Source organism: Telmatherina bonti, assembly GCF_933228915.1.
Source record: "Telmatherina bonti genome assembly, chromosome: 18".
Lineage (NCBI taxonomy): Eukaryota > Metazoa > Chordata > Actinopteri > Atheriniformes > Telmatherinidae > Telmatherina > Telmatherina bonti.
In genome coordinates, this window is record NC_136616.1 from 7,397,754 (window position 1) to 7,409,368 (window position 11,615).

Genomic DNA, 11,615 nt, shown 5'->3' on the forward strand with positions numbered 1-11,615 from the left:
TAAAAAAGGAACAATAACTAAAAAAATTGCAAACATATAATTTAATAATATAAGACACTGTTTTTTCATTTAATTGAGTTGAATAAAGAAAAAACAAACAAACAAATTGGTCCTGGACAAGTTAGAGCACTTTTCTGTTGGAACAGTGGGACAAAATACCTGTCAACAGGTGTAGAAGTCTGACTGAGAGGAACAGAAAACACCTGACTGGAGCGGAAACATTAAAGGATTGTTCAACAAAATATTAGTTAATGAGTGACATAATATGTAATAAATTATCTTATTTGTTTGCTTTTTTTAAAAATTCTATTGAACCAGAATTTGAAAATAATGCAATGATTTTCATAAAATTTATTACTTTAGTCAATTTCAGCTTATTTTACAGGCAGCTGTTTTTTTCCTTCTTTAATGAAAGGGTATGAATAAATATGAGCACAACTGTATCTTCTACTTTAAATAAAAGTTATATGGCAGAAACACCAGAAAGAAAACAGTTTTTATGGATTTTTAAATATTTCCTTTTGGAAAATTATATCACCTTGGCCACACTTGCATAATCATTAACTTACTTCAAGAGGAGAGAAATAGGAGGAAACAAGTAAATGTTGGTAATGTTATGCTTCCTTAGCAGCAGAAACGCTGCCTCTAAGAAGAAGAGATATGGACAAGATGTGAAGAAACAGCTGTGAGAGGCAGAAAGGAGAGGGCAGGGGTCATGGGGGGAAGCCACGCTGTTCATGAATACTCACAATAAAGATTAACAATAAAGCTGAAATATGTACAGAAAAAAAACTATGGATACAGGGCTTGACTGTTTAATCTATTTATATCCAGCTAGTCTTCTAAATATTCAGCAAACAATTAAGATAATCCATAATCACCCAGAAACATGCTCTGAACAACACTACAGGTCAAAACATGGTGTCTTAGTTATCTGGACATTCTGTGACAAAATGGGACATGTTAATGGAGAAATGTTTGGATCTCGTCGTTACAAACCCTCAATAAGAACATGAAACATCCTTCTTTTGTAAGTTCAAACAGAATAACAGGGTTTCCTTTTATAAAATACGAAAATTGATATCTTTTGAAATTGCCTGGTTATTTGATCATATTTGGAAGAGATCCATAAATGGACTTGTACTTCTATAGCGCTTTTCTAATCATACACTCAAAGCGCTTTACACTACTTGTCACATTCACCCATTCACACCATTCACACACACATTCACCCACACACTCATTCTACACACTTATACCCTGATAGGCACATCGGGGGCAGTTTGGGGTTCACTGTCTTGCCCTAGGACACTTCAGCAGAAGCCGGTGACAATCATCTCATATTAAATAGCAGCAAAACAAAAGAGATGATTGTTGACTTCAGGAGGAAGAAGAATAAACAAAGCACTGTTTCCATCCTGGGAGAGGAGGTGGAGGTGGTGGAGGAATACAAGTACCTTGGAGTTCAGCTGGACAACAAACTGGACTGGAAATGCAACACTGACTACATCTACAAGAAAGGTCAGAGCAGACTGTACTTCTTAAGGAAGCTGAGATGGTTTAACGTCTGCACCAAGATGTTGCATATCTTCTATAAGTCTGTTGTGGAGAGTGCAGTCAGCTTTGCAGCATCTGCTGGGGTAGTAGCATCAGAACCAGAGACTTGAAGAGAATCAACAAACTGATCCAGAAAGCTGCTTCTGTGCTTGGAGTAACTCTGGAGCCGCTGGAGCTGATTGTCCAAAGAAGAATGCTGCACAAGCTGATGAAGATGATGGAGGATTCTTCACACCCTCTCCACAACACAGTGATGAAACAACAAAGTGTGTTCAGTGAGAGGCTTCTTCAGGTCCGATATAAGACTGAAAGATACAGAAGATCATTCCTGCCAGCAGCCATCAGCCTCCAGAACAAGACCTCCTCTAGTTATTATTATTATGTACTATAATATTGGATTTCCCTTTGGGGAAAAATCAAGTATTTTTCATTTCATTTCATAAACATAGAGAATGTATTTTGAGTAACTATGTATTTGTGTACATCGTAAAAGTTGGCAGATGATTGACAGAAAATTATTCAGTATTTTATTAATAGAATCTCTTTTTTAAAGGAAATGAGGAAATGAGTAAAAGTAGACCTACTCACCACAAAAGAAGGGATTAATGCTGTGACACCGAACTGATGTCTGCTCCTCACTTCTGCTATTCAAGTTACAAACACAACATCACTCTGAAATGGAAAATCTTTTAAAAGCAACATGAATGAAGAAATTTATGACTTTTTCATTCAGCTTCCGTGTTTCCCAGTTGGAAGAAGAAGATCAGTTTATGCCATTAGAAAATGTGTGATTTGTGGGTGTAGACTGTATAAAAATTAATATACGGTCTATGTTTGTGGGTAATGTATTGTAAAAAAAACTGTAACGGTTTGCTATTTTTTAAAAAAAGGTACTGATTTTACTGATGCAAAAACAAACTAAGATGCCACTGCTGTCAGTTTACATAAAGATAAATAAAATGCTTGATTATTATGATTAATATCCTTGCTGATATGGGAGCTGTTTTGAATCAATTAATTTGTCATATGAGTTGTATTTTATTTTATGAGTTTCTACTTAGGCGGCACAGTGGTTAGCACTGTGGCCTCACAGCTAGAATGTCACTGGTTCGATCCTTGGCTGGAGAGGGGTTTGGTCAGTGGCCTTTCTGTGTGGAGTTTGCATGTTCTCCCCGTGTATGTGTGGGTTCTCTCTGGGTACTCCAGCTTCCTCCCACCATCCAAAGACTTGCATGTTAGGCTAATTGGTTACTCTAAATTGCTCCTAGGAATGAGTGTGAGCGTGAGTGGTTGTTCATCTCTCTGTGTGGCCCTGCGATGGACTGGTGAGCTGTCCAGGGTGTACCCTGCCTGTCGCCCAATGCCAGCTGGGATGGGCTCCAGCTTCCCCACGACCCTGAATTGGAATAAGCGGTTTAGAAAATGGATGGATGGATGGAGTTTCTACTTAAGGAAATGTGACTGAAATTAGCTGATACATTTAGCTTGTTGTAATTAGACTAGTAAGGCAGTAAAAGAACATTTATATCTGTTTTAACCCCTTAATGTGCTTTTAGTGCTCCTTTTAGTGTGACTTTAAATAAAAAAATAGTTTTTTTTTTATCTTAACTATATAATTTTTGATAATTATTTTATCTCAAGTTTCTATCTAAACAGATTAATGTAATGTTTGAAAGAAATAAATAGAAAAAAAGTTTTCATTCTGTACGTCATCGTCGCTCTTATCACGTGGGTTGTTCAGCAGCCAATAGGAACGCTTCTTGTTGAAGCGCGCAACTTGATTGAGGAAGTAAACGTGATATTTTCATGTCGTGTTTTGGTGTCGAAGTTAAGTTTACATTTTTAACATTATAGGCTAAAAAGTTGTCTAAAACTGAACTCAGTGGAAAATGTCGGGTTGTGCCGAGACAAGAGACGTGTTGCTGCTGGGAAAAGGTGACATTTTGCATCAACAGGGTAAGAAAACAAATGAAAGTTTTTTCTTTCTGACGAAAACCAGAGATGGGAGAAAAATCAAACTTATTTTTTATAAGTTTGTAACTTTATAAGCTAAAAATACCGTTTCAATAAACACGGCGAGAAGGAAACGGAATATAATTAAGCTTTAGCAGCATTTAGTTTAAGTTCTCATCAAATCTGTCACGTTCCCAGATGAAATATAAACTGTGTCACGTTCCCAGATGAAATATACAATCTGTCACGTTCCCAGATGAAATATAAACTGTCACGTTCCCAGATGAAATATAAACTGTCACGTTCCCAGATGAAATATAAACTGTGTCACGTTCCCAGATGAAATATAAACTGTGTCACGTTCCCAGATGAAATATAAACTGTGTCACGTTCCCAGATGAAATATAAACTGTGTCACGTTCCCAGATGAAATATAAACTGTGTCACGTTCCCAGATGAAATATAAACTGTGTCACGTTCCCAGATGAAATATAAACTGTGTCACGTTCCCAGATGAAATATAAACTGTCACGTTCCCAGATGAAATATAAACTGTGTCACGTTCCCAGATGAAATATAAACCGTGTCACGTTCCCAGATGAAATATAAACTGTGTCACGTTCCCAGATGAAATATAAACTGTGTCACGTTCCCAGATGAAATATAAACCGTGTCACGTTCCCAGATGAAATATAAACTGTGTCACGTTCCCAGATGAAATATAAACTGTGTCACGTTCCCAGATGAAATATAAACCGTGTCACGTTCCCAGATGAAATATAAACCGTGTCACGTTCCCAGATGAAATATAAACTGTCACGTTCCCAGATGAAATATAAACTGTGTCACGTTCCCAGATGAAATATAAACTGTCACGTTCCCAGATGAAATATAAACTGTGTCACGTTCCCAGATGAAATATAAACTGTCACGTTCCCAGATGAAATATAAACCGTGTCACGTTCCCAGATGAAATATAAACCGTGTCACGTTCCCAGATGAAATATAAACCGTGTCACGTTCCCAGATGAAATATAAACCGTGTCACGTTCCCAGATGAAATATAAACCGTGTCACGTTCCCAGATGAAATATAAACCGTGTCACGTTCCCAGATGAAATATAAACCGTGTCACGTTCCCAGATGAAATATAAACTGTGTCACGTTCCCAGATGAAATATAAACTGTGTCACGTTCCCAGATGAAATATAAACTGTGTCACGTTCCCAGATGAAATATAAACTGTGTCACGTTCCCAGATGAAATATAAACTGTGTCACGTTCCCAGATGAAATATAAACTGTGTCACGTTCCCAGATGAAATATAAACCGTGTCACGTTCCCAGATGAAATATAAACCGTGTCACGTTCCCAGATGAAATATAAACCGTGTCACGTTCCCAGATGAAATATAAACCGTGTCACGTTCCCAGATGAAATATAAACCGTGTCACGTTCCCAGATGAAATATAAACCGTGTCACGTTCCCAGATGAAATATAAACCGTGTCACGTTCCCAGATGAAATATAAACTGTGTCACGTTCCCAGATGAAATATAAACTGTGTCACGTTCCCAGATGAAATATAAAATCTGTCACGTTCCCAGATGAAATATAAAATCTGTCACGTTCCCAGATTACAGTGTGTTTCCATGCAGTTTTAGCATCCTTCCCACTGTGTGACGTGACGGAGGAAGACCTGACCCAGAACCCCCAGTTCTGTAAACTCCTGGCCACTCTGACCCAGTACGTGGATAAAACTGGATTAACTCTGTCCTTGAAAACAGACCTGGACAAGGTATCTCTTCTCATGTTCTGACAAATCCCATGGACTTTATTTCCTTCCAGGCGTCTGTGTGAAAAAAAGGCTGTCTTTGTGTTGATGTGTTGCTGCAGGCTGAGCAGAAGCTGCAGAGTCAGCGGCGACAGTGGCTTCGCCCGGAGAGCCTCTACAGGGGGCTGCAGGAGATGATCCAGGACCACTCTGTTAGGAAACATAAGTCCACTCTGCCTCCTGACCAGAACATGGTATTTTATTTGTTTTTATCAAAGATCTGGCTCTCTGTAAACGTGTTAATGGGTCTTCATGCAGCACATCTGCATTTCTCTTTGCACCCAATGCAACATTAACTTTACATGCAGTTCTATGAAACAATGGAGAAGTGTCTGCTCGTGGCCAACTGTGTCAAGCTACTGGATCCCAGTAGCACCACTCACCAGGACCAGCCCTCTGTACTGGGCCTGACGAGCCAACACGTCATGGAGCTCATGCCATTAGAGAAGGTAACCACTAACTCTGGTTGTAGCCATTTAGTTTTATTTCTTTTTATAGAACACATAATAGAAGTAGCTTCAAGGAAAACTGGTTTCACATCTGTTCCCTCAGTGCATGCTGCGTTTGTCTTCACCAGAATGTGACAAGAATGCGACAGGGTCTGCCCAGACAGCTGGAGAAGCACCTGAAGGAGAAGTGCCTGAGCCTGCTCTCCTATTGTCAGCCTGAAAGCGGTAAAGTCGCAACAAGCTGATGAGATTTATCTGTTAAATTTCATGTCAGCTCGTGTTTCCGGCACGGTGTCAAGGGTGTTGTTTCTCTTATTGCTTGCAGAGAACGAAAGCGAAGGCCTGAAGACCGTCAAATTGGCTCATTTGTCAGCCCTGCTGGAGAAAGACAAGAAAAGAGCAGACAAGCTGGAGGAAAGCTGTCGAGAAAATACGGTTCTTTTGCAAAGACAGACTCAGCTCTACCTGTCTGTAAGTACCAGTGTGGATTCATTCTCTAGTTTTGCATCAATAAAAAGAATTAAACTCAATTAAATAGTTCCCAGATGTAGATGTTGCATATGAATGTAATGTTTTTATTTCTGCATTTAAATGACCTTACTTCACTGGGTTTTCTCAGTTCCACAGTTAGAAACCAGCCGACAGGAATTAGAAATAAATAACACACAGTTATTTTCTGTTTTAGTTTTACTTGTTGAGGGAAATTATGCATCAGAATAATTCATTAGTTAGAATGATTAGATGCACTACTCATACTCACAATCATTAAAGGATCATTCAAACACAATACATTGCAGCGCCTCACCTTTCTAACTCTGACTGCAACTCAGCGACATCTCAGCAGGTCATCTCCACGCCGTGTGTTTGTTCTGATGCCTCGGATGCAGGTTCATTCACTGTGCTGGCTTAGTGCTCGACCAGAACAAATTCATGGCATGGAGATGGCTTCTTAAAACCACAGTTCCAACCTCTGCTGTCCACCAAGTACACATGACCACACAGTGAAATCTGCTTCTCCTCTGGTGGAAGGGTATGTGCTTCCAGCAGCTTTCGTCGTCACGGTAACCGTCGGCTGTCAGTCAGGGAGAAACCGGAGTAGAAGCCGGCCGGGAAGCTTTGTGAGCTGCATTTGCTGCGACAAAAACAACGTTTAGTGACTTTAAAAGCTACAGAAGCCGTGTAGACATACACTGCTGGAGCAACGGGGATGATGAGTTTAGCAGGATGTGGCTGTTATGTTGCCATGGTAACCAGTAAGGCTGTATTGTCGACAATGACGTGAAATTTCATCGTCTACACGTTGCGTCAAAAAAGCCGTAATGGCTTTGCTAATAAAACGCTGCGCCAGGCGACTAAACACCGTTTACCAACCACAGCTCTTCAGACGGTAGAAGAACTCTAACCACCGAGCAAACGACGCAAAGCACCACAGGAAGCGCTGGGGATTGTCATTTTGTTTAAACAACGAAGAAGAAACCGACCGCGGTGCAACCTGTTTCCAAAGTTTGGGGATATTTCACGCTAGACAAAGTGTCAAAGAGGTGAAATGTGTCGTCTGCCGCGCAGAGTCGGCGTACCACGGCAGCACGACAGTCATGATGAGCATCTGGAAGGAAAGCAGCCCGGAGTCATGGTTTTCAGCGTTCCTGATGGCAAAGTTAGCATTAGCTAAAGTTAGCATTAGCTAAAGTTAGCATTAGCTAAAGTTAGCGTTAGCGAGTAGCGATGTGCTGTTGTTACCTCTGCCAAAGAGCTTCTGTTTTTACCGCCGTTTATCTGTTTGTGTTCAAGATAACTCAGAAAGTTATGGAGAGATTTTCATGAGATTTACAGGAGTTGTTGGAAATGTGAAAAGGAAGAAGTGATTTAATTCTGGTGCTGATCCGGATCACCGTTTGGATTCAGGAATGTTTTAAAGGATTCTGGTCCTTGTTTACCAACAAAACAGGTTTTTTCAAGATGTAAATAATCATTTCAATGTAATTCTACCAAAATTAAGATGTTAAAATATTTTATTTATTTTTTTTTCCTTTTGAGGTAAATTCTGTACAGCTTGGATATGACACTATAGCTAAGTTTCAATGATTCAAAATTAATGAGTAGTAAGCTGTTACGCTTAAATTTACTATTCAGCTGGTTCAGGAGTCTTTCTTTTAACTTACTAAAGGACATTATGTTGGGACTGACTGGGAATCAGGCGGGCATTCATATGATGCAGATGAAGAGAGTGGAGTAAAACATACTGGAACCAGTAAAAAGAGCTGCGTCAACTGGAAGCACAGATGGTGGGCGGGACAGAAATAATCGGGACTAATTGACACAATTGTTTACAGATTAATCGACTCTTAAAATAATTGTTAGTTGCAGCTTTAGTAACACTGTGGTAGAAAAGCCAACATTAGCGGTCGGCTTTAGGCTGTTGAAGGCGCTGCAGGTGACTTACTGGTGGAGGAGCAGCAGCTTCAGAGCTCCTTCAGTTTCCTTTTTCTGTCTTTGTGGTGGTGAAAACGTCTCCTGCATGTTTGTAAATGACATCTGATTTTCCAACCTGCATCACTGTACGGTGGCTCGCATGGAAAACTCCTTCGCTGTGCTATTTGTCCCTTACTGGCTGCTGTAGTTTCATGACAGCAGACGTTCATGGCGCTTCCCGACCGGCTTAGCCGTCGCGTTTAGAAACAGATCTGAGATTCTTTGCTGTGGAGAGTCACACACACACACACACACACACTCACACAGATGTATGTGTAGACATGGATTTGGCCAGTAAACAGAAAATGTTCCACTTGAAGATACTATAATAATATTATTCAGTTTAAAAAAAATATACAATAATTTTTTTGGTTAAATATAAAAAAGAAGAAAATTGATGAATTATTTCTCTGCTTTATATTTTGCCACCTGGCTGATGACGTTCAGGATGTAAACTGTGTAAACATCTATATAACTGTGTAAATTAAAGACTGTAAATAAGGAGTAGTGTTTAAATAAGCCTTGGGCTTCCTTCTGCTCCTTCTCAAACAACGTTATGTTACACAAATGTGCATCATTGTTTTGTGTTGTTTATGTGTTTGAGATAAATTAAAATAAAAGAATCAGAGTTTTTCTCTGGGCTGTCTGTAATTCTCCAGCTGAGTGAAACAGCAGATAAATGGGACATTTCTGTGGTTTTCTGCAGCACACGCAGCGTTTTGCTGCCACCTGATGTTTATTCTGAGCCTCCAAGCTCACATCAGACCCACTGCGTCCTGACAAGAAGTTGTTGACGTTTACATGTGTTACTGTTATTATTTACATGTTTACACTTCACAGAGGGAGTGTTTGGGTTTTAAGCTGAATGGAAATTAAAGAGTTTTTCTTCTTGGTTCCAACATTTCTAGATCAATGCTCGGCTCTCCAGAATATTCTATTATTATTATTTGATAATAATTTAATGATCATTTTAAAAAGAGACAATGTTTTACTTTAGTAATTTTGTCTTTAAGTTCCTTTTTTTAATGTTTAATTTTATCTTTATTTCAAGTTTGCTGAATTTTTCATAATTACATGACTGAAAATCTGACTTTTAGGTCATACTTATGGAGAAGCATCAGAGCTGCACTTGGTGCATTGTCAATATTAGGATTTATTGATATGAAATGAGATAATTATATGAATATTAATGAGGGCTGCATTCCAGTTAGAGGAGGTTCTGCTTCGTGAATGTCTCCACCTACCCACCATGCACAAGTCCTCGTTATGTTATTTATTCTGTTTTTATTGTTTAACCCACCACAATGTGGCATTTTGGTCAACATTGTTGTATTTAAAGTGCGTTATAAATAAAGTTGTATTGCACAGGTGCAGAAGCAGCGCTGGGAAACAGGCCTGATGTTAGCATCATATACAGAAGTTAATATGTCGTCTCCACATCCAGGAATACCTTAAAACGTTTCCCGGATATTGTTTGGTCCAAATAACAACTGATATAAAAGTAGGTTTGTGAAGTTATCACAACGGTATTGATGTGTTCTTGTTTCTCACACCAACCAGGAACTGATTAGGTGCATTCGGCTCCTTCAGACTCTCATGCTGGACCACCGGCTGAGGGTCCAGACCGACTTGGACCGGAAGAAACTGGATTACTTTGAAGGGAAATGTGAATTAGTCTTACAGAAGATAAAGTAAGCATTGCCTGCTTCACGACATTATATGTTAAATATGAGAAAAATCCACGTGTCGTAACAAGATTAAATGTTCGGAAACTTTGTGCTAAGTTCTTGTTTTGTTGTTGATCAAACAGAGTTTACTCGAGTTTAGATCCTCAGAAGAAGAAAAGAAGCAGAAATTCACGTCTTTGTTCTTCCCTTAAAGGACCGAAATGGTGGAAATTCAACTGGAGACGTACACGGTTGCCACGGTTACCGCTCACCGAAAAATCAGGCAAGACGGCGTTTGTCCCCGCTCTTTGTTTGTTCCAGCTGCTTGTTTGTTTGTTTAATCCAGTTGTTTTTGTTCCAGCTGCTTGTTTGTTTGTTTAATCCAGTTGTTTTTGTTCCAGCTGCTTGTTTATTCCAGCTGCTTGTTTATTTATTCCAGTTGCTTGTTTGTTTATTCCAGTTGTTGTTTGTTTATTCCAGCTGTTTGTTTATTTCAGCTGCTGTTTGTTTATTCCAGCTGCTTGTTTATTTATTCCAGCTGTTGTTTGTTTATTCCAGCTGCTTGTTTGTTTATTCCAGATGCTTGTTTATTCCAGCTGTTTGTTTATTTATTCCAGATGCTTGTTTATTCCAGATGCTTGTTTATTCCAGCTGCTGTTTGTTTATTCCAGCTGCTTGTTTATTTATTCCAGATGTTGTTTGTTTATTCCAGTTGTTTGTTTATTCCAGCTGCTTGTTTATTTATTCCAGCTGTTGTTTGTTTATTCCAGTTGTTTTATTCCAGCTGCTCTTTGTTTATTCCAGCTGCTTGTTTGTTTATTCCAGCTGTTTGTTTGTTTATTCCAGCTGCTTGTTTGTTTATTCCAGTTGTTGTTTGTTTATTCCAGCTGTTTGTTTATTTATTCCAGCTGCTCTTTGTTTATTCCAGCTGCTTGTTTGTTTATTCCAGTTGTTTGTTTATTTATTCCAGCTGCTTGTTTGTTTATTCCAGTTGTTGTTTGTTTATTCCAGCTGCTTGTTTGTTTATTCCAGTTGTTGTTTGTTTATTCCAGCTGCTTGTTTGTTTATTCCAGTTGTTGTTTGTTTATTCCAGCTGTTTGTTTATTTATTCCAGCTGCTCTTTGTTTATTCCAGCTGCTTGTTGACCCCGCCGCTGCCTGAACGGCCGTTTTTCTGTTGCAGGGAGAAGCTGGAGTCGGAGCGGAGGGCCTGCGCGGCAGAGAAGCAGGGCGTGGAGCTGAAGCTGTCGTCTTTCCAGATGTTGGGAGAAGAGTTCGTGGCGCTGGCAGACGAGTACTGCAGGTTACGGCGGGAGATCGAGATGAAGCGCTGGGCTCTACGGGAACTGACCCAGTTCAAGGACCAGTAAAGTCGCCACGTCATGCTGCGGTCGCTGCCGGCGTCTCCCTTTATGATGACATCATGTTGGCGGCGAAAGGCAGGAAAACGGTCAACTCATAAACATTTAATGGAAGCAATTTGGTCCGTTGCTATGGTGATCGGAGTTATTAGTTTATTAATCAGACAACATATGATTGACTAAGATTATTAACATGCAAACGTCTGTTCTGGTTGTTTAGGACGGATATAAAGCATCTGATTGATTAGCTGATCTAATTTGTCATCAAATAAAAGTATTAATGTTCTGCCTCTTTTTTTTTCTTGTAGTAAAAAACAATAAAA

The 11,615-nt window shown here is 39.4% G+C and overlaps 1 protein-coding gene across 1 annotated transcript; it reads left to right on the top strand.

Annotated features, from left to right (window-relative positions):
• Positions 1-3,392: 3,392 nt before the first annotated feature.
• haus4 (HAUS augmin-like complex, subunit 4) lies at positions 3,393-11,301 on the top strand (the record flags this gene model as incomplete). Its single annotated transcript, XM_079257507.1, has 9 exons — positions 3,393-3,513; positions 5,169-5,308; positions 5,407-5,538; positions 5,653-5,793; positions 5,922-6,018; positions 6,119-6,264; positions 9,826-9,956; positions 10,147-10,215; positions 11,115-11,301. The coding sequence occupies exons 1-9, from the start codon at positions 3,447-3,449 to the stop codon at positions 11,299-11,301; spliced, it is 1,110 nt and encodes a 369-aa protein (XP_079113633.1). The 5' UTR covers positions 3,393-3,446.
• Positions 11,302-11,615: the final 314 nt, after the last annotated feature.